The 26198-nt window shown below is 49.1% G+C and overlaps 3 protein-coding genes across 9 annotated transcripts; 1 reads left to right on the forward strand and 2 right to left on the reverse strand.

Moving 5' to 3' along the window:
* Window positions 1–558: 558 nt before the first annotated feature.
* Window positions 559–24505, reverse strand: DBNDD2 (dysbindin domain containing 2). Of its 6 annotated transcripts, none has more exons than XM_036244843.1 (4): window positions 24473–24505; window positions 2454–2600; window positions 2132–2269; window positions 559–1218 (listed from the first exon to the last, which is right to left on the reverse strand). In XM_036244843.1, exons 2-4 carry the CDS (start codon window positions 2590–2592, stop codon window positions 1013–1015), a joined length of 483 nt encoding a protein of 160 aa, XP_036100736.1. In that variant the 5' UTR covers window positions 2593–2600; window positions 24473–24505; the 3' UTR covers window positions 559–1012. The 6 variants fall into 6 exon arrangements, with proteins under 6 accessions (XP_036100736.1, XP_036100737.1, XP_036100733.1 ...); XM_036244844.1 differs by lacking the exon at window positions 24473–24505 and adding an exon at window positions 4963–5080; XM_036244840.1 differs by lacking the exon at window positions 24473–24505 and adding an exon at window positions 4334–4616.
* SYS1 (SYS1 golgi trafficking protein) lies at window positions 2517–24649 on the reverse strand. Of its 2 annotated transcripts, none has more exons than XM_036244847.1 (3): window positions 24473–24649; window positions 22796–22863; window positions 2517–2600 (listed from the first exon to the last, which is right to left on the reverse strand). In XM_036244847.1, the coding sequence occupies exons 1-3, from the start codon at window positions 24632–24634 to the stop codon at window positions 2594–2596; spliced, it is 237 nt and encodes a 78-aa protein (XP_036100740.1). In that variant the 5' UTR covers window positions 24635–24649; the 3' UTR covers window positions 2517–2593. The 2 variants fall into 2 exon arrangements, with proteins under 2 accessions (XP_036100740.1, XP_036100738.1); XM_036244845.1 differs by lacking the exon at window positions 2517–2600 and adding an exon at window positions 19455–21594.
* On the forward strand, window positions 13159–15788 carry TP53TG5 (TP53 target 5). The gene is made up of 4 exons (XM_036244838.1): window positions 13159–13206; window positions 13447–13518; window positions 13709–13836; window positions 15308–15788. The coding sequence occupies exons 1-4, from the start codon at window positions 13159–13161 to the stop codon at window positions 15786–15788; spliced, it is 729 nt and encodes a 242-aa protein (XP_036100731.1).
* Window positions 24650–26198: the final 1549 nt, after the last annotated feature.

Here is a 26198-nt window from a genome sequence, read left to right on the forward strand (position 1 = left end):
GAGGAGCCACGTTGCCCTGTACTTTGGACTTTTTAGATGAGGACATAAATCTATTATCTTAAGTTACTGATATTTTCCTAGCAGTCAAATTGAAACTTGATACAGGCTGGATGTTTTTTCAGTTCCTTGTAGCTATTTCTCTCCATTTCAAGTCTTCCCAAGCTGTTCCTTCTGCCTGGGATACAGCCCCCACCTGGCTAACTCCTACCCATCCTTTGGGTTTCAGCTGAAGAACAGCCCTTCAACGACCACACAGCCAGGTGAAGATGCCCCCGTTTTCTAACACCAGAGCAGTTCCCTGTCATGTTGCTCACTGTACTGTGAATTGTGGTATTTACTTCATCTCCTCCCCCAGAGACTTCAATTCCATGAAGGCTGGAGTACAGCCTGTCTTATTCAAAACTGCATTCCAAATGCTCAGCACAGGTGTTCAATAAATATCTCTGGAATAAATGGAGTAGATGAGTGAGGGGGATATGGTGTTTACAGAGCTAAACAAATACAGTGGGGTCGACATCTTTGCAGTGTGAAAAATGAAGTGGAATGGTTGGTGTGTTATCATTTGTTTATTGTTTATTCTGTGCCCTATTCCAAACGAGGACACAGGGAACCAGGATCGCTCGGGCACCGCCTCACGTGAGTGCTGAAGGGTTCGCGTCCATTTAGAGACACTGGTGTAGGAGGCTCCGTTAGAAGACTGCACGGGTAGTTTGGGGGATAAGGGGTGCTAAGAAAAGCAGTGGCATCTTGTCCTACCTTATCTCCATCTCCTTGCTCGAAGCTCTACCTCAGGAGTAAGCCAAAAACTAATGGGAGGGTTGCAGCAGGAAAGGTTAGCAGTAAAACAGGAGAGGGTTAACTCCCAGGAGGTATACCACCCCACCTTCCTTTCCACCCTCTCTCTGGTGCCTACTACAAGTAGAGTCTGGTCTTCTCCGAAGGGCTCTGGCTGGGCCTAGGGTCTCATGTGGAGAGTAGCCAGCTCGGCCAGTCCATAGGTGGGGGCCCACTGCTAGCTGCAGGCTCCAGGCTCTGCCCCTCCCTCATCCCCATCCTCCTCCTCGTCAGACTGTGCCAAGGGCGTGTCTGCTCCGTCGTCACTGGGATTTGGGCTGTGCAGGTTGGTGGAGGAGTCAGAAGATGAGGAGGAAGTGCGGGACGTGGTCCTGTCTGGCCTGTGCATTGGCAGGCTCAGCTCCTCTGGATGGTCAGCAGCCCCTGCCCAGAGAGAAGAGCTGGTCAGGGCCACAGTCGGGGCTTCAGAGGACTCTCAGGGATGATCTGGCCAGGAGAGACTGAAGCCCAGACAGGGCCAGGGACTTGTCCAAAGTCATTTAGCCAGTCCAGCAAAGAGCCAGGTCTCCTGACTCCCAGCTCCTACTTCTGGGATCACATCTGGGCCCTAGAGTCGAGTCAATCAATTCAAGATTTCAAGTTCTATCTGTGTCACTTATTTACTTAGTAGTGCTGGGCAAGTCACTTTCCTCTTGAGGACTCAGCTCCTTCCCTGTAAAAAATGGGATTCCTACATTCCAGAGGGGGTTTGGGGATGAACTCTAACAATGCTGATAAAATGTCTGGCACACAGTAGTAGCCTATCAAGCAATAGCAGCAGCTTTAAATAAGAGGATGCCTACAAGTTAGTATATGGGCTTTGGAGTCAGAAAGCCATGGTCTGAATCCAGTTTTTCTACTTTCTGGCTATGTGACAACTTCTCCGAAGTCGAATATCCCGCTTTATAAAATGGAGATAATACTACCTGCCCTAATAGGACATTTGTAAGGATTGAGATAATATATGTAAAGTATTTTAGCACAGTATCAGAAACTTAATAAAGTGCCCAATAAATACTGTATTATTAAGATGACTAAAACTGCTTAAGTTCTCTAATGTAAAAATTACATTAATCTCACAAGTATAAAATTAATAAGGCTAAGGGGGGTTGGGCATTCCTAGAATTTTAGATCAGGGATCTGTAACCCAGCTGCCCTCAGGGTCAACTTCCCTAAAATCAGAACAGACAGCTGTTTCATTGGTGGAAACGCCCCCTTCCAGCCTTCCAGTCACACTTCAGAGCCCCAACATCCGGCTCTGGCTAAATGGCGCCCAAGTCTCAGCACAGGAGCATACCAGACGTCTGGGGGGTTGGTGGAGGATCTTCGCAAGGCAAGAACACGTCTGCTCCGTCCTGATCCCCAAGGTCAATAAGCTCCACTTGCTCCAGGGTGTCCACATTCACTTCCATGGATGAGATACTACCTATGGGGGCTGCAGATCAAGAAGGGGGCAAGTCAGGAGGACCCAGGCTGGAGCTGATAGGCCAGAGATATCTGTCAGGTCCAGAGATAGAAGTTCAGAGGGCCAAGAAAACAAGGGGGAGGAGCCCCCAAGATTCTGGATCTTTAAGACTTTCTCCTTATCCCAGTCCCTCTCCCCAGGACTTAGAACTTACGTCTCTGTGCCTCAAGATGCAGGTGGGACAGGGGGAAGACAAACTCTGTCTCTGGCTGTAAGATGTCCTCAAAAAATTTCTGCCGCTCCCGCAGGCGGAGCTGCTGGCGCTCCAGCGATGCCCGAGGATTTGGGTCCATGTCAGCTCCTGGAGAGTGGAAGACGAAGCTATGAAGCTGAGAGGCAACGCAGTGGGGGCCTGAGCTTGGGGAGCCCCACTGCAGCCAGCATCCCAGCAGTGAGGCCTCTGGTTCCAGCCCAGACACCTCTGAACTTGGCTTCCTCCTTCTCCTTCCCTAAAACAAAGTCCATTACCACAAACTTCAAGTCTCATACAGAGGCGGGGCCAACCCTAGCTCCACAAAGGGGATGCCAGTTCCAGGCACCGCAAGAGAGGCTCCTCTGTACTCAGGGGACAGACAGAGCCAATGGCCAAGTCCCAGAATCAATCCCATCTGGGGGTGGGGGGTGTTGGAGGGACTGATCCAGCCCAAATTGGGGAGGCATTTATCCACCTCACGGACCCCTCCCTCCTCAGAGGCCAGGGAAGCAGATAGGACAGAGGTCTCGGGGTGGAAGGTCCTCTTCCTCTAGTGCTCTGGTTCCTGCCCATTCTTCAGACACCCGAAAAAAAAGCTTAAGTACCCCCTTCCCTCCTCTCTCTCTCTCTACTCACACCCCCCCATCACCTTCACCCCCATCCTCTCCAAATCCTGCTCTGAAGTCACAGACCTGACTTCCAGACTTGGCTCTTTGCCTAAGGAAGTCAGCCTTCTAGTCTGTCTTTCCGTCTGAAAATGGCATATCATCCTACCTACCTCAAACACAAGACATAGCTTGCGAGGGTGCTCTGTGAGACGTAAAGCTCGCTCTTCTCTGCGCTCCCACGGCTCTTTATTTGCGCTGATGTCCCCTCTGACACACGTCCCCTCTGTCTTATCTCCCCACCAGTGAGTAGCAATTGGAAGGGCAGGTTCTGGGTCCAATTCGGACCAAGCCCAGTTCTGAGAGCTTTCCAGAACACCAGCGCTCTGGGCAGCCCAGGCCCTGTGCATTCACTCGTATTGGATCAATCTACTTCCAGGCACTGGGCTCAGAGCCCATCACCGGAGGCAAGGAAGTAGTATCTAACCCGAGGACGATCCTCCTCCTCCGCAGACTCCTTCCTCGCCCCATCCGTACTCAGCGTATGCAAGACCCCATCAGCTCCACCGGCGCTGGGGCTGCGGTGATGGACCCAAACCCACTGGACCAGGCAGCGCCATGGAAGTGTGGGGAGACCTTGCAGCCACGGGCTGGCGGGCTAGCGGTGGAGGAGAAAGGCGCTGACACCAATTCCTGGGAAAGGCTCTTAGATCTGCGGCCCAGGTCACAATGCTAAAAATACCCGGGCTCCTGAGGCCGACTGCTTTAGCAGCGGGTGGGGGAGGGCGAGTGAGAGGGTGGGGGAGTGACAGGGACCAGGGGCTCCTGGACGCCTCCTCGATGTTCCCTTCCCCCAACCCCCATCAATGGCAGGAGACGGAAGGAGCTGCCCCCCGGGGGGCCACAGGGCCAGTGCTGAACAGAAGTAGGGACTTGTTTACACGACTAACGGTGCTGGGGAGAGAGGTGAAGAGATTTGGAGGCAAGAGGTTGCCAGGGGCCCAGCTGGGGACCAGTGAAATGGAGAGCGCCCTCCTGGTCTCTGCCCCACCCGCACTGTAGTCTGGGAGAGCGAAAGAATTCCCTAAAAAGGGACAGCCCTGTCCGCGAGGGAAGGGAGGGGAGGTGACGGAGACACCCCCACCCTTGCCCTGGCCATTCCACCCGGGATCGCCCCCCCCCCCCCCACCGGCCCTCCCGTAGCACCTGCGCCCGCCGCCTCGGCGGAGCCCCTACCTGCCGCGCTGGCGCCGCCGCTGACTCAGTCTGTCCGCTCCAGCGAGACGGGGACGGGGGCGTGGGAGCGAGCCGTGCCGGCCGGGGTGGGGCCGCGCCGCCGGGTCTCCCCCGGGACGCACGGGCCCTGGGAGCCGGGAACGAGGAAGAGGCGGGAGGCGGAAGTGGGGGAGGGGCGGCGGCGGGCACACGCGCTCGCCTCTCACCCCGCGGTCTTGGGGAGCCCCTTCGGGCGCGAAATCTCTTACTTCCAGGGCAGGCGAAAAGTTCCCGGCCCGCATCCTTCCTCCCCGCTCCCAGCTGGCCTCCGTCCGGCCACTGCCGTGCGCTCGGGGCCGCACGCTCGGCTCCACTAGCCGCGCCCTGTTGCCGGCGCAGACCCGCCGTGGGGACACGCGCGGGCTCCCTACCCACACGCACTTGATGCTCCCGGACTGCCAGGCAGCCCCCACGCAACCGGCGCCAACCCGAACCCCCGCCACACTTGCACGTTGATGCGCACACATCTCGACAGGGAGCAAGCAGGGAAAGAGAGGCTGAGGACTGGTCGGAGGGGGTGGGCACCCACACAGTGCTACCCGTCAGGGCAGGTGCACTGCGGCGGAGGACCCCCAGACCCTGGGACTCACCAGGCAGCCCCTGGTTCCGAGGTCCAGGACTAGATAGAGCCAACGCCCAGCCTTCCAGCGCACTGGGCGGGGTGGGCGCCGGACCGGGCGGGTCAGGTCTAGAGGGGTGGGCCGCTGCGCTGCACCCCCAGACACCGGCGAAGAGCCAACTCCTGTAGGTACTAAGAGGGGCGCTGCATGCCGGGGCTGGCGGGGAGGGGTGCAAATTGCAGGACGAGAAGGGAAACACTTGCCCCCTTGCCTGCAGTGCCTCCTGGCTCAGACTAGTGCCAGAGTCCAGTCTAGCAGTTCCGGGAGAGAGAGACTGTGCCCATTCTCTTCCTCTTCCCTTCCACCCATCCTCTTGTGCTCATAACTCCAGAAGCCAAGGGGGTGGAGTGGAGGGGTGGGGGTGGGGGGCAGGTGGGGAAGTGTCTGTAGGAGATGCTTCTGCCCCGAGGGGTCACTTGATCATTCATTCAACGAACATCCTCGAGCAAGCCAAGAGCTAGGACTCATCCTTGGCACCTCCCTGTCCTTCTCTGCCCTCATTAAAATACATCTTCATTTCCTGTCGATTCCTTTCCTAAATATCTTTCCAATCCACCATTCCTCTCCGTTCCCACCACCATCTCTCCCTTGGCTCCTACAACAGCCTTGTAGTTGGTTTTCCTAAACTCATTCTGGCCCTGCTACACTCCATCCCCGCCTCCCCCAATCCCCCCAGCACTCAGTCATCATTTCAACATGTAAGTCTGACATGCTATACTCCCTGCTTAAATCCCTCCATTGTCAGAAAAATACCTAGGCCTGATATCTGAGCCGAGTTTTGAATAAATAAGTTCAACAAGCAGAGAAGAGGGGGAAAAGGAAGGGAAGTGTGAAAATTCATGACACATTCAGGTTCCATGTCAAGGGAGCAACACTCTGTACAAATACTTAAAGCACTGCCTCTTCTATTGTTATTATTGTTGTTATCCGGTAAACTCTTTCTCACTAGTTTACTGGAAGAAACGTGCGCAGTGGTTAGGCACAAAGGCATGGTAGTCAGACCCTCTTGGGTTGTAAACCTAGCTCTGCGTCCAGCCAGCTATGCAAACATCTAATTTCTCTGATCCTGGATTTCCTTGCCCCTTAGATAGGAACAATTAATCCCTGCCTCTTATGAGATAATTCATGTAAAATGCTTAGAACAGGACTTAGGCACTTTGGAGATGTTCAATAAACATGACCTGTTTTGACTGTAATGGGTTCTGAGAAAGGGAAGAAACTGCTTTCTTCTACAAATTTCTGAAATTATAAAGTATGTCCTAATAGTTAATAGTTCTACACAGCTTATTATGCACCTGTCATTATTATAAGTACTTTGTGTATATTAACTCTTTTAATCCTCTTAACAATCTTGTGAGGTAAGTACTACTATTATTTCCATTTTACAGGTACAGATACTAAGATGCAGAGAAGTGAAGGGACTTGTCCAAGGCCATACAGCTAGTAAGTGATGGAGATGGAATCTGAACCCCAGTAGGCTGCCTCCAGAGACTGTGCTTACAACCACTACTCCGGGCCTGTTCTTCTTTTACCTTGTTGCAGTTTTCATCTTCCAGGAAATGTTTTGGTCAGTTGATTCCTACTCCTCATTAATGGATAGAATGGATACCTGGTCCCATTTGCCAGCACAGAGAAATAAGGCCAGTTCAGGAGCAGAGTGGATGAAAACTCAGCTCACACGGTTATCTCCCCCCTTTTCAGGCTCATCGCTAGAAACAAGACTCCATGGATTATTTTGAGCTGTCCCCAAGATAGTGACAGATCAGGAACCCCTGTCCTTTCTCTTCGCCAGATATTTCCCAGATGAAAGGGTGGAGAGGGAAGAAAGCATCCGAACTAGAAATAATGCAGGGGCTATGCTGGAAAAGTGTCGGCCAAGAGGAACCCAGACAGCGGACGTAGGAGTGGTGGCAAGAGGAGCTGAAAGGAGCAGTGGAAAAGCAGATGGCTTGGACTTCTGGCTTCCATCCAGGATGCAGAAAGCTGGGAAGAGCATCGCTCCCACACTGATAAATTTTTAAATTGTTAGGTAATCCATAAAGTTATAACTTTTGTTGAATCCATCAGAGAGTTGAGGTTGCAGAGCAACCAATTAACCTGAATTCCAGAGGACAGGAGTGTTAAAGAAAAAATGGGATGCAGGCACTGGCACACTTGTGAAGCAGGAGGAAGACAAGGTCTCCAGACAAGCAGGTAAGAAGAGTTCAGTTACAGGTTTCATTGAATTGCTAAAGGCCCAGTGTGGCTAGCGTGAGAGTGGGAGTTCACAGATACTAAAAGTAATCATGGAAACAAAAAAACCCAAACCTAGTTCAACTCCTGACAAGATTGATTCAGACCTCTACCCTAATGGCCTAAGAAGAGATATGACAGTTTCTTTTTTTAAAGTATGTTTTTAGCCCTGGACGGTTCTGCTCAGTGGTTAGAGCATCGGCCCATGGACCAGAGAGTCCTGGATTCAGTTCCTGCTAAGGGCACGTGTACCTTGGTTGCAGTTTGTCCCTGGCCTGGGTTGGGGTCGTGTGGGTGGCAACCAGTTGATATGTCTCTCTCACATCGATGTTTCTCTCTCTTCCTCCCTCTCTCCCTCCCACTCTATCTGAGGATAAATGCAAAAATGTCCTCGGGTGAGGATAAAAAATATATATGTTTTTATTGATTTGTTTAGAGAGACAGGAAGGGAGACAGAGATAGAAACATCAATGTGAGAGAGAAATACTGATCACCCCCCAACCGATAGTGAGGACAATGTGACAATTTCTAAGCATAAATAATATTGTCCTCATTCTCTACTGTTCTACTCATTATGTTCATAAATCAATAAAACACTATAACATATATACAAAAAGCAACTTTACAAAAACAAAAAACAAAAAGCCCTATTGTCAAGAGACAAATTAATCAACAGAACCAGAACCAGACTGAAGACCCAGATAACTCTGAAGTTATCTGACAGAGAATTTAAAACAATTGTAACAATATGTGAAAGGCCACTGTTGGAAAAAGTAGACAACATGTATAAACCGAAGGGGAATTTTAGCAGAGAGATGGAGACTATAAAAAAAGAGTCATATGGAAAATTCTAGGAATTTTAAAAACATGTAACAAAGATGAAGACTGCCTTTGGCAAGCTCATCAGTAAACTCAATACATCTGACAAAAAAATCAGTAAACTTGAAGATAGGTAAACAGAGACCACCCAAACTGAAACAGAAAGAGAAAAAAGAGTGAAGCAAAGCAAAACAAGAACAGAACAGAACATCCAAGAGCTTAAAAATGTGTAATTTGAATCCCAGAAGAAGAAATGCAGATAAACACACACACACACACACACACACACACACACACACACACACACAATATGACCTAACTATATAGTCAAACTGTTGAAAACCAAGGAAAAAATCATGAAGGCAGCTAGAGGAAAAAAATACACTACTTACAGAGGAACAAAGGTAAGAATTAAAGAAGACTTCTCATAAGAGGAGTTATATGATTAGAAATTATATGATCAGAAGACAACAGAATGTTATCTTTAAAATGCTGAAAGAAAAAACTATCTACCCAGAATTCTATACCCAGCAAAAATATCTTTTAAACTTGAAGGTGATACAAACACTTTTTTCAGATGAACAAAATAAAATTCATTACTAGCAGGTCAGCACTACAAGAAATGGTAAAGGAAGTTCTGGAGGCAGAAAGAATTTGATACCAAAGAGAAACCTGGATCTACATAAAGAAATGAAGATCTCTGGAAATGGATGAAATAAAGGTAAATATAAAATATTTTTCTGCCCTGGCCAGTTTGGCTCAGCAGTTAGAGTGTTGGCCTGCAGTCCAGAGAGACCCGGGTTCAGTTCCCTCTAAGGGCGCGTACCTCGGTTGCAGTTTGTCCCCAGCCCTGGTTGGTCATGCGGGTGGCAGCCACTCAATGTGTCCCTTTCATGTCGATGTTTCTCTCTCTCTCTCTTCCTCTCTCTCCCTCACACTCTATCTGAACAAAAAATGGAAAAATGTCCTCGGGTGAGGATAAAAAAATAAAATAAAGTATTACTTTGTTTTTAATCACCTTAAAAGATAATAGACTGTGTAAAGCAAAGAAAAGTGATCTGCAGATATATAAAAGGAAAATGTATGACAATAACAACAGTAAAAAAAATGATGGGATGAGGAATTGGAAGTATACTGTCAAAGGGCCCTTATGCTATTTAAGAAGTGTTATAATATTATTTGAAGACTGACTCGATTAATTAAAAATATATATTGTAAATACAAGGGCAACCACTAAAAAAAAAATTGAGAAGTATAACTCACAAGCCAATAGTGGAGATAAAATAGAATCATAAAAATATTGGGATGCATCCTACCTGGACCTCTTTGTTTTCAATATGACTGGTTGAGTATGTTAAGATTGCAAGGCCCTGACTTCTCTTTCACTTGGACCCTTACTCAGAATTATTAATACAGCTAGCAATTTTGAGAGGTGAGATCATGTGTTTCTCAAACAAAAGCAGGCTTGTTTATCGCTTGCTATAAAAGTGCTAGATGCGGGTTTCTAAGCCACAGTGCAAACCCACTTTATGTATACTGTGCATCTAGGAACTCTGTATCACTGGTTGGACTTAGAGCTGATGTTCATGTTGTTTGGTGTACTATTAGAAATATACTGTCTTGATTAGATACAGTCTCATTCTCTACTTTTTGTACCCATGAAGTTAAGGTTTTTCCCTGACAAACCACAATCAATCCAAAGTAAGGAAGAAAAAGAAGGAAAAAAAATGCAGAGATGAAAAAACATAAAACAAATAGTAAGATGGAAGAGTTTAATCCAAATGGTCAATTAAAAGACCAATTACTAGATTGAGGGAATAAAAGGAAGAGGCAAGAAACTCAATTTTATTATAAATAAATATATGGGTTAAAAGTAAATAGATGGAGTAAAATACCATACATACACTAATCAAAGCAAATTGGAGTGGCAGTATTAATGTCAGAAAAAGTAGACTTCAAAAGAAGAACTATTAACAGGGAAGAAGAGGGACATTACATAATGATAAAAGCTTCTATTCACTAAGAAGACTTAACAGACATAAACATATATACATCTAATAACAGAGCTTCAAAAATACATTAAGCAAAACCAAAAGATGTACAATAAGAAAGAGAAAAATCTACAATACAGTTATAAAACTCAAAGCTTCTCTCTCAGTAATCAGTAAAACAAATACTAGATAGACAGAAAAAAAGCTAAGGCTACAGAAAACCTGAACACTAGCAACTAACTTGTTCTGATTGATGTCTTATAACCCTTTTCCCCAAAACAGCAAAATAAACATTCTTTTCAAGTACACACAAACATTCACCGAAGATACATCATATTCTGGACCATAATGCAAACTTTAATAAATTTTAAAGAATTTAAATCATATAAAATATATTTTATGACTTTAAAAGAACTAAAATATAAATAATAACAGAACGATATCTGGAAAACAGTGCAACACATAGAAATAAAACACAACACTTCAAAATAACCCAAGTCAATGGCCCCGCCGGTGTGGCTCAGTGGTTGAGCACCGACCCATGCACCAAGAGGTCACCGGTTGGATTCCCGATTCCCAGTCAGGGCACATGTCCAGGTTGTGAGCTCGATCCTCAGTGTGGGGCATGTAGGAGGCGGCCAATCGATGTTCTCTCTCATCGATGTTTCTCTCTCTCTCCTCCCTTCTTCTCTCTCTAAAAATCAATAAAGAAAAAACAAAATTAAAAAATCAAAATAACCCAAGTCAAAAGGAAATTTTAAAATTATCTTGAATAAAATTAAAATGCAGCAGCCAGCTACCTAAAAAGCCCCATGTTCCTTGCCTTCTGTTTATTCAGACCTTTGTATAGTTCTCTTCTATACTATATTAAGATTAATCTATGTGACCAATAAGCATGGCAGAAGTGATGGTATATATTGCTTCCAAAATTAGGATTTTAAAAAGAAAGGGCCACAGCTTCCATCTTGGCTGTGTTCTCTATTGCTTGGATCACTCACTCTGGGGGAAGCAAACTACTACTTTGTCAAAAGCCTCACAGAGAGGCCCACATGGCAAGGAACTGAAGATTCCAGCCAGCAGCCAGAGGAGAACAGAGGCCTGCCAGCAACCACATGAGTGAGCATGGAAACAGTTTCATCGGCCCTCATAGGCCTAGAGATGATGCAGCCCTGGCCAGCAGCTTGACTGCAACCTCGTGAGAAACTGAGGCAGAACCATTCAGCTAGAGCATTCCTGGATTCCTGATGCTCAAAACCTTTGAGATAATAAATACTTCTTGTTTTAAACTGCTAATTTTGGGGATGATTTGCTTTGCAGACATAGATAGCACACAGAGATGTTGGCACTGGGGCAGAGGGCTGCTGTCACAGCACTCTAAAATATGGGAGTGGTGTTAGGACTGGGCAACAGCCTTTGAGAAGAGTGTAGTGAAAGCCTACTGTGCCTTGAAAAAGCTGTTACTCGAGGCCCTGGGCCTTTGATATGGTTGCAGTCAGTCACAGCATAGAGGAACGAGATATACACATTGGAAAGTGGGGGCAGAGGAATTCTTGTGATGTTGTGGCACAAAGTTTAGCAGCTCAGTTGCAGTAAAGTGGAAAGCAGAAAATGTGCCTGATGGGTTGAGTGATCTAGCTAAGGATACTTCCAAGTAAGGTGCTAAAGACGCCACCCGATCTCTTTTGCTGCTTATAGTAAATGCAAGTGGAGAGAGAGAGAGAAACTATAGCAGCAGTTCTCAAATGAGAGCAATGTTGCCTCCTGGGGGACATTTGGCAATGTCTGGAGACATTTTTGGTTGTCAAAACTGGAGGTTGCTACTGGCTTCTAGTTAGTGGAAGCCACGGATACTTAAATATCCTACAATGCACAAGACAATGTAAACAAAGTTTTACTGCAACACAACCATGCCCACTCATTTACATACTATCTATAGCTGCTTTCACACTACAGAAGCAGAGCTGAGCAGTTGCAACTATATGGCCTGTACAGAAGAACTTTCCTGACCCCTGGTCTAGCCTTAAGTAATGGAGATGTTAATAATGCAGGTTAAGTGTAAACATGTGTCCTGTCTATAACTGTTACATGTAAATAGCAACACACACCCACCCCCAAAATGAGAAAATATACTTCCAGTATTTGAAAACTATGATCCAATACAAGTAAGTTTCTCATTGATGAATGCGTGGAATTTCAACATCTTTGTTCTTTTATTTTTTTCACTTTTTCTTACTCTTAGTATAAATGAAAATATCGACATTCATGTTAGAACTACACTTGTTCATCCATTACCACTATAGACTGGCTATGGATACAAGAGTTAGGCACAATTAAAGATAAGGCACTGTAAGAATCAACTGGCTACACGGAACTTACAATAAAGAGTATTGTCAAATTTCATTATTTCAGATTTCTATTAGTAAAATTTATAAGAAACACATGCATGCCCTGGCCGGTTTGGCTCAGAGGTTAGAGTGTTGGCCTGCGGTCCAGAGAAACACACGCACACGCGCGCGCGTGCGCACACACACACACACACACACTGTTTTAGAGAGCCAATTATTGAACATTTACAAGCACACACTGTTTTGTTTGCCCTCCACTAGAATGTAAGTTCCTTAGGGTAGGAATTTTCTATTCCAGTACTCAGAACAACACTTGACATGTGACATGTACCCTGGGCATTTAACACATGTGATATAAATGAACAGATGAGCATAGTTGGGAACCCCTGGTTTCATGGGTTGACTGTTAGACCTTAGGTTTCCACCATTATCCAACTGTATGGATAATGTTATTTAACCTCTTTGAACCTTGGCTTCTTCATTAAAAGGGGATAATCCTCTTACCTCACAGGGAGGTGGTAACAACATATGCCTCTGCCTGGCTTTCTCCTCATATGGGAGTTCCTTCCTCACCCTCCACCCCTGCCACATACACACTCCTTGGAGACCCAGCCGCTGTTGTCACACATTTCAGTGATGTCACAGCTCCCCTCCCTGGGAGCTGCAGCGCAACCATCCAAATGGCCAGCCTGTGTGCTGGCTGAATTGAGAGGGGCAGGGCTCAGGCAGTACCTGGACCAGTCTTGCTCCATCTGTTTTTGAGGCGTCACAACCCCAGCATGAGTCCATCAGCAAAGAAGAGGCCCCGGAATAGTGTGGGTTCCAAGGTGGGACTAGGGACTGGAGCTAGAGGGGTCCTTACAAAGAGTCCAACCACACGGACGCAGGTGGAGGGAAAGGGAGTGCCGAAGGGTGAAGGGAGGTCAGGAGAGTTAGAATGATCTCCCTATTTCTGCCCCCAAACCGAGTTGACAAAACTGTCAAATCGTGCTGAGTCACATGGAGAGGCATAAGGGAGGTGTTGGGAGGGGGTTCCTCCTGTGTCAGCACTTGCCCCTCTCTCTCAGATGCAAGATGAGGAACCACACAAGATACAGCAGCCTGTCAGCAAATTATTTAAGTGGAACCGACTTAAAATGGTAAGAGGCCCCATCGTGGCCCGGCCGAGAGAGCCCCAGCCCCCATGCAGTCCTGCTCCGGCTGCATGAACAAGTGACCCGGAACAAGTCGCCCGGCTGAGTTGAGCGAAAGTCTGGATGGTGAGTGGGAGGCTATCACAGAACTGAAGCATCTGTTTTTTGTTGTTTTTTTATTTCTCTACTCTGACAGGTGTTAAAAAACTTGTCGCTCTTGAGGCTACTCAAGAACTCAAACCCCCGGATCCAAGAACTGCATAACCTGGCCAAAAGGTGTTGGAATTCACCGTTCAAAGTTCAGAAGGTCCTCCTGATCTCTAGGTGAGCTAAGCCCACCCACAGCCCCCACATGGGCCCAACATCTATCTCTACTAGGAACAGACACTGTGCTAAGGAAAGAATTTTCACAAAGGCTCTGTATATGAGCCCTATTTTACTAATAAAAAGCTGCGGCTCAGGAGATGAAGTGACTTGTCCCAGTTACCTGACCTGGTAAGTGACAGAACTAGGATTTGAAGCCATTCCTGTCTATCATCAGAGCTGTGATCATAACCATGGTCATAACCGTGCAGTTATGGGACTAACTACCACCTGGGGCCCTGAGCAGGGTGGGCACCCCTCTCTTCCCCCTCTCAAGTCAACACAACCCCAACATTCACCTGCAGACTAGGCATCTTGCTGAGGCTCAGATTCCTCATCAGTCACATCAGAATGTTAAGAAAACTCACCTGCTTTATTAGGCCCCTGCTAAGTACCGGATACTGTGCCATTGACCAATACCACACACCCGTTCTTTACAAGCATTGTCCCATTTAGTTTATTCTTCACAACAATCCTATTTAGGTAGACAGAATTATCCCAATTTTACTGATGACGAAACCAAGGCTCTGAGAGGTTACATTTCTTGCCCCAAATCACACAGAGAGTAAGAGGCAGAAGCAAATTTGATCCCAGGTTGCCTGTCTCAAAAGCCTGTGCTCTCCAAGCCACTTCACGGCCTCCTCCTGTGCAGGACTGTCGTGAGGGTCCCGGGCCTCACACATAGTGGGCGCTCAATCAGCGCAGGCCATTATCATCCGCAGTATTGTCACCATCTTGAGCCCAAGGCCTCGCTGCTCTCCACACACTCAGCTAGGCTGGTGCTGCCACTTTGCAGGGGACCCAGTCTATTACAGACACCCTTGGGGAAAGTCCCTTCCAGTGCTTCTGGGTAACTCCACCTCTCTGGGCTCCTCTCTCTCAGTTGGCCTCCTAGATGCAAGCCAGAGGATCAAGATCGTCTAGTCTCTGATAATTTTCCAAACTTTTCAAAGCAGCAGAACCTCTCTTCAAAATCTTTTCCCAAGCCTTAATTGTGTTGTGTGTGTGTGTTGGCAGGGAGGGGGTCTCCTGCCTTCACCCTGCCCCTGGAGAGGGGATGGGGGGATTCCTCAGAACCCTCAGGTTTCTTGGAACACAATTTGAAATAAACAACATCGGACTAGTTCACCCCATCCACTGAAACCCAGAGAGGCAGAACCCTAACCTGCATTTGATGCAGACTACCCATGTTCCTAGGCGTCCTACCTACTAGTCACTGCCTTTGCCTTCCCAACCTCTCACATCCCTGTGGCCAGTGTGTATCACATCCCTGCCCCCAGGTGTGAGGCCTCTGGGGGGTAGAGGAGGTCTCTTCCAGGCTCTCGCTAGCTTTCTCCACGGGCTCCCCCGAGCGTCTGCACACTATCTCAGGGCCAGGCTGGAGGACCAGGCCTCAGTCCTGCTCTCTGACTGCTGTTCCTCCCCTTGCCAGGGACACGGTCCGTGCTCAAGTGGACCAGAACAAGGCGGAGCCCCAGGAGGCCTGCTACTCCAAGAAGAAACTGGAGTCAAAGACCTTGGGGAAGCCTAAGGAGTCAAAGCCCAAGGAGGGGTTGCCAGAGAGGAAGGCCAGGCAGTCGTGTACGGCAGTGCCAGAGAGAGAAAAACAGGTGAAGCCTGAAGGCCTGATGACTTTGAGGGGTCATGGCCAGACCACTTGCCCTGGAGCCTGGGGGAGGCACCTACTCACTGGGGACCCTGGAGTTGTCTTCCCGAAGACCCACCATGGGCACAAGGAGCAGCTGGAAGGAGCCGACCAGAGGAACTGGTTTGAGGGGCTGCCCACGCGAGTCCACCTCCCAGGACCCCGGGTGATGTGCAGATCATCCACCCTGCGCTTCGTCAAGCGCTGCTGCACCCGCTTCTGCTCTGCGTCACTTGAGCTGCCTATGTGCCATCCATACAGGGTGTGACAACACCGCTGCCGGGCCAGGTGCGATGCAGGCCCCAAGCCAGACCCAGAGCTGGGCCCCAGAATCAGAGGGCCCAGGACCCAGGGGGCTGTGGCTGGCAGTGCTGGGAGGCCCCAACTTCATGCCTAGAAAGGGAAGCTCAGAGAGGGGGAAGCCATTGACCAAGACCACACACAGGCCCACTGGCTAGGCTGGAGCCTCTCAGGACCCAACTAGGGGCCCTAGGGAAGGAGAGGCACTCTGGGAGTGTGGATTCTGAGGGAGATCCTGTTGCCGGGAAGCCTCGGGAGGGGCCACGACTGCTATGACTCAAAATCTCACAGAAATCTGAGTAAGCAGTTTAGGAATTTAAGTGTGGGGGAAGACAATGTGGGCAAGTAGGGCTCTGCCACATCCCATCCCCTCTCAGTCCAAATCAGCTCTCCATTTGTTTTATTTATTCATGCTTCAAGTAAGATTTACTCTGAAAAAGTTCCTTAGCACGAAAAAGAAAGAAAGCACCCCAGGCCCTCCAAGAGAGAATTCAGGTCCCAGGAAAGGAAGGGGGTGTGGGCCCATATCCAACCTGCCAGACCTCGCTGCGCCCGCTCCCTAAGCCCTCTCCCTAAGCCCTCTCCCTGGACGGCAGCGCCCCCTGGGGGCGATCTTAGCTCCTAACACGAAGGTCTCTGCTCGCAGGTGTGTGACCTCGGATGGGAGCCAGAGTGTGAGCAGAAGGCGGAGATTGTACAATCATGTGAATGGGAGGGTTGGACGGGAAAATTCGCGAGTATACAAATAAAACCTCCCATATGGCAATGAAGAACACTTCTGCTGGCTCTGCCTGTTTGCCTGGGGCTGGAAAGGCCGGAGAAAAGAGGCCCTCCGTGGAGGTGGGGGAAGAGTGTGCATGGACTTCAGGCCTCTTCCACCCCAACCCCAGGCCCCTAAGGTAAGTCTAGAACCCGGAACAAAGAAGTCAGAGAGCTTCACCCCTCTCTACCTCCCTGAGCTGGCCTCCTGAGTGGTGTACTCTATGAAGTCATAGAAAGGGAACATTTCCTGGGTGCTTTCTGGGTGTTTCCTGGGTGCCAGATGCCTCACAATGGCCCTGCAAGCTCAGGAGAGAAGGCAACCACTGTGCAGAGAGGGAAGGTACTTGCCCAGGCTCTCACAGCTAGGAGCGGTGGTGGAGTAAGAAGCTAATGTCGGTCTCCTGGCTGCTCCCCCTTCCCTTTCCAGAAGAAAGGAAAAAGGCCCAGGGGAGCATCCATCCAGCCCTTCATGTGCATTGCTCCCTGATTATCACAGCATCTGGTGTCAATACATGGGTGTTGCTGGGCCCCACCTGAGTCACAGGTCACAGAAAGATGGAGTCAGGCCGGGACCTGGTACCGTGTTCCTACTGCTCCCATGAGACATGGCACGCACATCATCCAACTCCAAGCCGTGGTCCACCCACCCAGTCGGAGTCACCCTCTGTTGGTAGAAGCTATAGGGCCCTGAACATGCAGTTGGGAAGAAAGGTCGGTCTTTCTCGAAGACTATAATCCTCCGTACTCCTTCCCCTAGAGGCAGGATGCATTGAATAGGTGCCTCAAGGAAAGCAGTGGAGCCTTCCAGGGGCCCAGAGTCCCACCTCACCTCACCCCAACCCTGGGGGAGCCAGGGCAGTTGATGGAGAGGGATGCTCAGATTGGGAGAGAGGGAAAAGGATAGGAGGGGCTCCCCTTGAACCCTCCTACTTGAAACTCTCCACCCTACTGGTGCTCAGCACCATGATGAGCATCCAGCAGAATGGACCTTGTTTCCCTTGGAGCAGCAAGACAGCCTGGGTGCCCTGCACAGAAATGCTCTAGACTGCAAGCTCTGCCTGGGTAAGGAGGCGGGCAGCACTCCCTCCATCTTGCCACAGTGCTGCTCCCCTACTTACCATGCGTCCCCTGCCCCACCCCCCTCCCAGCCCCCACCACTTCTAATCAATCGCCACCCCAGCAACCTCTGCTTCAAGCTGTCTTCCCACTCAGATTGCATCCCAGCCTAGTTCTGAGTCTCCGTTTCAGTTCCCTTGGATGTCATCAATCCATCAGCCTTTGAAAAGAACCTCTACTAGATCTTTCCTCTCGAGCACTTTCCATTCCATCACCCCCCATTCATGTGCACTTCCTTCTTGCCCTCGCAGCAGGCAGGTGGTCAGGGCAGTTCGCTCCCAACCAAAACAAAAGACCTGTTGGGGGGCCCCTGCACTATTCTTTGTGGGACCCTACCCAGGGAACCCCAACTGGGGGCCCAGAAAGATCAGCAGCTTAGGCTTTGCCCCAAGGGAGCCAGAGCTGCCCACAGGCAAGGTCATGAAGCAGACAGGAGCCGGGCCAGGCCCCCTGTGACTCCTAGCAGGGGCACTGCCCAGCCTTAGCCCCACCTGCACTGGCACTGGGTCCTCAGACAACCTGCCTACCACAACCCCACAACTGGAATCTCCCCACAATACCCTCCCTTTGTTTAACCACTTCAATCTGAGGCTCTTCTTCTGGGCTCAGATCCTGATTTGGGCAGGAGGCTGCAACGGGGATCAGAAACCACCCCAGAAATGGTTCCCTAACAGTTAAGTGCATGGGGAGGGAGATTCAAGTGTTTGAGTGATTTTTAACAAGTCACATGACCTCTCTGAGGCTATTTCATCTGTTTACTAAATAGAGAACTAATATCCATTCCAGACGGCTCGGAGCCAATCAGGCTTGATGCAGGCAAGGCCGGTTTATGGGGTACTGAGCAAATGTCTGGCCTGTTTTCCTTGCCTTCTCCCTGGCCCTGCACCATTAATAAAGCCCTGAGGCTGGCACTGGTCCTGTTTCTCACTTAGGAGCAGCTGCCTAACTGCCCACTGCAGGGAACTGGCTGCTTTGAAAAAGCCAATCCTATGTTCATATCCACCTTTTGCTGAGATGGCATCCGGGTTCCCGAGACTGTCCTTCTCCCACTCAAACACGACTGGACCATGAAAATATGAAGCTACAGAAGCAAACAGGCATAGCTTCTTACCCTCAATTTACTCCTTATCCTCAATTTGTCTGCAAAATGAGGAAAATATTGGCGCCTTATCTCATTGGGTTAAGTGAGAATATACATAAGTCACTTTGCAGTGCATGGCACACAGGAGCTCAGTACTTGCTGGCTCAGAAAAAAGGTGTGTCCTCTGTTAAAAGGGGGGGAGGGGCAATAACTATAACTTAGATTTATGGATCACTTCCTGTAAGCACCGGGCCCAGTGCTGAGTGCTTCAAACATGATGACTCAGTGGATCCTCACAACCACCCAGGGAAGTAATACTATTATCCTCAGTTGACAAATGAGGAAACCGAGATAGGGAAAGGTGGCTAGCTTATCCAAGGTCTCACAGCTAGTAATGGGACTCTAGGACTTAACCGGGAACTCCATGATAGCTCTCAAGCCTTCCATATTAGACCCCTCGGATTCTGACTTACCCAGATAGGGGCAGGGCAGGGACTAAAACTCTCTACGCCCTCATCTCAAAGCTATATAAATAACAATAGAGGTTATTTATTACTAAAATGACATCACTGCCATTGTCCAATTCTCTCTGGAACTTGCCTGTAAATACTGCTTTTATTGTTACTTTACAAAAAAACAAAAACAAACAAAACAATTCATTAAAGTCACATATTTTTGACCTCATTGTTCAGCTCAGTCATTGTATTATTATTTTTTTAATTGACTCCCCTGACTTTTGGCAGTATCCAAAAACCAAATTAACACTCAGGGAGCAGAGATTGATCATAGGAAATACGCAGAATGGCACAGCTCCTGAAGGAAACCCCCAAAGAGGTGTGCCATCACAGCTGCAGCAACCACCACAGGTGACCAAAAGAAATGGCAGCCACATGATGAGTGTGCTTATGGCTTTCTCAAAATAAAGTTAGTCACGTGCCATTAGAGTTTGCGGTGTCTGGAGGGAAATCCACCTAGGGGAAGTCATCTTAGCTGGTATTGCCTCTCGGACCCTGCAGCCAGGGTTATATTACCAAGCTGCTTCCTTCCAGCTTAGCCAGAGCACCCTGAGTATGGAGATGCCTCACCCAGCACTTTCCCAGCCTCTGTCCAGGCACATTCACTCTTAAACCTTCATCTTGTCAGCCTCAAAGCCCTACTCTGGAGGGCTGGGGGCCAGGAGGCTAGAAAGGATTCCTGGGGGGATGCAAAACTCATCTGTGTAGCCCTCACATTAAAAGTTGAAAACTGACAGCTCTCCTGGGCAGACTCCAGAGGACCCAAAGAGGAACACCAATGGTTTCAATGCAGAAGTGGGTCTAGACCAGTGTGTTCCACTGGATGTTCAGAAATCACCAGCAAGTGAGAAAGGAATCCTGAGAGTCATGGCAGTTCACCCCAGGTGTAGCAGAGGAGGCTGCAGGTGGAGAGGGTGGGACACAGGTCTTCCCTGTACTTAACCAAATGAAAGAAGAATCTGGGTCCAGGAAATGAGAAGGTGACCTAATAATTCCTTATATACAGCTCCCTTGCCTGGCTGTGCTGATCTCTCACAGCCCCAAAGCATTACAAAGTAAGTACCGGCAGAACTGTGGAAAATACTGTATTTATGTACACAGGAAGGACAGTTATACGCCCCTCACAGAGGACACTCCACCCCCAAGAAAAATCTTAACAGCAAATTCCTATCTCCCTTGGCACTGTCAAGGTTGGGCTTCCTGTCTCGGCACCCATCATGCCCCTCCCACTGCAGAATTCCAAATAAGTCAGGAAAAGGACCTATTGCCAGAACTGATGTCCAGTGGGAGCTGAGCTGCCTGATCATTCCCAGAGATTCTACTACAAGGGTTAGACTGGGAACAATGCTGGGGCTCTTCTCTGGGTCCTAAGGCCAACCGTGCTGAAAGCTGGCCGCAGGGTGGGGACCCAGTAGAGAAACCTTGAAGTCAGTCAGTCATGGGTTCATGGGTGCACGCACACATGCATGTAGTAGGACACGGGTTGTGCATTTTCCTTGTGCTTGATTGCCTCCAGCTGCCATCCTCTCCGATTGCAGCCTAATACTTTGCACCTGCGTCTTTTTCTGTGGCTATGAATCCAGACATCAAGCGTTTCTCCAAACAGAATAGCTGTGGTTCGGCAACATGACAAAGGTAACAGCTGTCCCAGGGAGATAAGACAGATGACTAGAAGAGTGGTTTGCTTCAATCAAATATCCTTGATTTTTTTCTTTTTTAAAATAACAGGCTGGTGACAGGTATGATGGCTCAAGAGTGACATGGTTCCAATTCTGTTATTACCCTGAGAGAGGTCCCCTTGCTGATCTCCCAGATACCAAATTCAGATCTCTTTGCTGACCTCCCAGATACCAAGGCTTCAGCAGACAGAGGCCATTCTTGCAGCTGTGATCCTGACTGCGACCTGCCTTCTCGACGGGCCTCACTATCTCTCCCACACCAACAGACTTCACATTTCCAGGGTTCCTCTCAGACCAGGGCTGGACCTCAGCTGGAGGGTCTGAGCAGCCCAACGTGTAGGGGGGCCAACGGCCCAGCAGGGTGTCCAATGGACCCAATTCTAGACATTGGATTTAGGGGCTGAGTTGAGGGGGATCTCCTTGAGCTCCGTCCGCATGCACAGGTACTCCCCGATGACAGCCATGAGCGCAATGCACACGGCTTGGACCAGCCACCAGGTCAGCGCCGAGGGGAAACGGGAGCTGTAGAACCAGCAGCCCAGGAGGTGAAAGAAATGGACAGTGACAGTGAAATCCAGACACTGCTTCCCTCGCCGGATGAAGTACAGCAAGCCCAGGGCACTGTGGGGAGAGGACAGCAGTGAGTTGTCACTGGGTTGTCCTGGCCTTAGATTAGGTTATTTGGGGAGTGGGGACAATTAGGATGACAGCACAGAGATCAGAAGCAATCAAGATAAGTGTGAAGCATGGGTTACACTATTAGATGCCTAGAGGAACCTGTCAGGTAATGCTGAGCGTGAGTCAGGCTGGGTAGAAGAAAAACAAAAGTACGAGCTTGATGATAAATGGCAACTGTCACTCGGGGCAATCCTAGGGATTGGTGGGAATTATGGCACCCTGAAGCATACATGTTCCATGTGGGACCAAGGGCTACTTGCAGCTGGATAAATCATCATGCTAGAAGTCTGGCCTAGAATCAATCCTCCCCTTTTCCAACAGGAGCCCGAAATCTGGATTTTTTTATATATAAAATATTCTGACTTTCAACTAAGTGGAAAAATGTTTTAAACTCCATGCAGGTACTGACAACTGTGTAAGCCAAACAGAACACATTTGGGAGCCAAACTGGAGTCAGCCCACCAGTTTTCAACATCCAGTGTAAGGTCAAGAGTAGTCATGTGTAAGGTACTGTTCTAAGTAGTTCCATGAATTAGCTCATTTAATCCTTACAACTATGAGATGGGTAATATTACTGACCTCATTTTACTGATGAGAAAACTGGAGTTTAGACAGATTAATTTGTCCATAGTCACTAGACTAGTGGTAAGGCTGAGGTTCAAAGCCAAGTAAGTCTGCATCCAGAGCTTGAGATCTTAATCACTATGCTAACCTGCCTCTCAAGAGAAAGGCAATAGTCATGAGTGACATTAGATGTTACCCAGTGAAACCCCTCAGTGTACAGATGAGGAGCTTGAGGCCCAGAGAGAAGGGAAATAACTTGGCCAGTGGCACACAGATCAAGAACAGAATCCAGTTCTCCTGATTCCCAATCTACTCCTTTCCTCAGCACATCGGGGAAGTGACCTGAGACAGAAGCTGTCCCATAGGCAGCATGCACAGAGTGACATAGAGCTTTCTAGCTAAGTCCAAACAGTGATGAAAGAAGCACAGTGATAGAGCCAGTCCCAGAATTGGCCTCTGCCACCCACTTTAGTCCACCACTCCTCAGGAACAAATGCCAGCCTGGCTCATGTCCAAATTTAGGAAGTTAGTTCCAGTGCTAAGACCCCAAAAGCTGGACAGCAAAACTGGTGATACTCACCAGGTGAGGGCGTTGAGGATGAAGGACATCATGGAGAGCCGGCCTGAAGGGGTGGAAAAGCCCAGGATCTGAGGGGGAATCACAAATGGAAACATGCTGGAGAAGTGACTTGGTAGAGCCCCAGGCTCCAGGACCTCAGCCAGCCTCCTAAGGGACTCTTCCCAGAGTATAAAAGACAGTACGGTCCTTCATCTGTATGGCAGCCTATTTCCACAGGGTGCTTTCATAGACATCCATTATGGTATCTCATCTGAACCCTCACAGCAGCTGGGAAGGGGCTATTAATCCTCATCTTACAAAAGAGGAATAAAAGCTCAGAGAAGTAACTTGCCCAAAGTGATATAGTAAGTAAACAGCAAGAGCAAGGTCTAGAACCAGCGATCAGCGAACTATGGTTCCAGGGGTCAGGCACCTATTTTTGTAAGTAAAGTTTATTGAAACACAGCCACACTTACTCACTTAGTATTGCCTACGGCTGCTATTGCACTACAATGGCAGATTGAGTGGTTGTGACTTGAAATCTTTACTAGCTAATCCCTTAAGAAAAGGTTTACCCACTCCTGGTCTAGAATTCAGGTTGTGTGTGCATGAGATGGCTCTTCAACAAAGCCTAGGATCCCCACATTCCCAGGAGGACAGAGACTCCTAAGAGGGGACTACTGGGCACCTGTGGGTATGCAACCTCCAGCACTTTGACACAATACTACTGAATACCAAACATCTGCACAAAACTTCCAGCTTACAAGGACCTTTGATATCCACAGTCTCATGTTATCCTCACAACAATCTCACACAGCTATTATTTTTGTTGTTGTTATTCTTACCTCTTTTTGGATAAAACTTACCCCAGGGCTACACAGAGAATAAGCAACAGGAGTCAGGATTCCATCCCAGACCTCACAGCTCCAAGAACAGTGCTCCCTGCCTCACACCACAGCTACCTCTCAGATGCAAACACCTCTTATGCCCCTCATTGCCCGTTATAAAGTACTTCCATATTCCTAGGCCCCTTTGGGCCTCATAACACTTTGCTGAAGATCATTCTGTCCGGTTTCCAGGGCGGAAACAGGCTCAGAAAGGTGAAATGGTGCAACAACTGTCCAAAGTCCCATAGCTAGTACGTCTGGGCCTAGGGCGAATACCTAGCCTTTTTGAACGAAAAATACAGGCTCTCTGTACTGCAGTCAAGACCTCTCTCTCCTCATCTCATGATTTTGCAAACTGAGGTTCAAAAATATGACGACACTTGCCCCAAGTCACACAGCTAGTAAGTGGAACTTAAACGGAGGCCGACTTCAAAGTCCAGGCAGTTCCCATTACACCTCTTTGAATACTCTTTCATCCTTCCTCCTCCCCAGTCTGGCACCTGAGAATCTGGGGGCTCAGACAAGTTAAGTCACTTTCTCAAGAGTGTCAGAAAGGAGATGGATCCGGCTGCCTAGAACGCTGGCTTGTTTAACATCCAGCCCCTTTCCTTTGTACTAAATCAGCCTCTGTTATCAGCCGTTCCACTTTACAGATAGGGCAGCCGATGCTCGGCAAGGTGAGATCCCCTCCCCAGGGTCACAAAGCTAGACGGTGGCCCGGCCAGGTCTAGAGCCCAGGCGTGTCGGGACACACAGCTCACTCTGTGAGGCCGAGGCCCCGCCCGCGCCCGCGCCCACCCGAGGACCCTACCTCGGCGTCGAACATCTGGTCCAGCGAGGGGCTGCCGCGCAACAGCCCGTCCACCAGCGCCAGCCACAGGCCCAGAGAGCCGTAATAGACGTTCTGCATGAGGACGATCTGCGACAGGATCAGCACCGGATCCCACACGTAGCTGCGGAACTGGCCCGCCATGCCAGCCCGCGGGGCCCGGCCTCTGCCCGGGGCCTGAGTCAGCGCAGCCGCGCCATGGGCTCTGGGACGCCCCAGCACCTGCGAGGACACAAGCGGAGCCTCAGCCAGCCGGCCGTCACCATGGCAACACCACCCAGCCCGGGAGGAGGGGCTGGAACAGAGGGGGCCAGCCCATTTCGGGAGTGGGGAGGGAGGGCAGGGCGGACAGACCCATTCCCAAAGTGAGGAGAAATCCTCCCGTCCAGCTGCTCGGCCCCACCCGTACTCAAGCTCCCTTGGGGTTCACTCACGGGTGACCGAGTCGAGGATCGAAGCGACCCAGTGCGGCCCAGCCTGCCTCACCGGCCGACCCCCGAAACAGTCCTGACAGACAGGACCATGGAGGAGAGGCCCTGCTGGCCTAGAGAGGCAAAGCTCCAGCGATCCCGGAGGCTGTGGCGGCTGCGTAAGAAGGAAGCGTTTCCGGGGACGGCGGAGAAGGGGCGGGGCTGAGACTGCGCAGGCGTAGTGGGTGCAAGCTTCGGCTGCGCCACCTAAACGAGGGCAGGGCCGCGTTAGCGAGGTGTGCGCATGCGTAAAATGAAGATTGGGCGATCGGAAGTGAGACACGAGGACCGTAGAGCTTGCGTGCCCTCTAGAGGGCAATTTTGAAGAAAAAGAGAGCAACTATGAGAAGGAAGAGAGGTGGCCAAGGGCGATGAAATGTTGACTCTTCGGCAAAAATTTCCAGTATTTTCTTTCCCCTAAAGTCTGGAATACTTGAAATGAATTTAACAGCTTTTCCACATATGATTTTGCCACTGTTCGCGTTTCACAGATGAATAAGGGTCAGAGGAAGAAAGCATTATACTGTCCGTCTCAAGACGTAAGAGTTAGTGGCAGTCGGGGTTGGAATTCAGGTGTTGCCAACACCGGTCATTGATTCTGTACCTACTGGGTGCCAGGGAAGATTGGACTCATGTTAAAGAGAATCCTTGCCCTCAGACAAAACCTAATGAGAAGGCAGCGTGTGGGTGTTTTATCATGTATTCATGTATACTTAAAATGGGAGGGAAGAAAAACACAATAAAAAGAAAGACACAGGTTCAGAAGTCCTGGAGGACCTGGGAGCACATCGCTGTTTTCTCTCAGCCTTCTCTTCTGAGTCCAGATAGTGTGGACAGTCAGTAAATATTTGCTGAATGAGTCAAGAGTGGAGAAAGGGCAGCAGCAAACTGATGAGTCACTTTATTCCTGCACCAGCAGACTGAAACCCCTCAACTTCATTGATAATAAGTTCCCCCTCTCCAGAATGGAAAGAAGGGAAGTAACTGGTTGTGGGAAAGGGACTTGGATTTTCCAGCCAGCTCTACTAGCTAAGTGACTAGCAAGCCACTTCCTTCTTTGAACTCAACTTCCCTGTTCATGAAATGGGGAGTTGGGCAACATTGTTTCCAACATTTAATCTACCCTCCTGCTAATTATTTTCCCATTAACAAAACAGTATCAAAGACCCATGTAACTACCAATCAGAACTTCTGAACAGCATGTGACAACCGTGAGTTGATACAATTCCAGACAAACG

Source organism: Molossus molossus, unplaced genomic scaffold (genome assembly GCF_014108415.1).
Source record: "Molossus molossus isolate mMolMol1 unplaced genomic scaffold, mMolMol1.p scaffold_m16_p_6, whole genome shotgun sequence".
Lineage (NCBI taxonomy): Eukaryota > Metazoa > Chordata > Mammalia > Chiroptera > Molossidae > Molossus > Molossus molossus.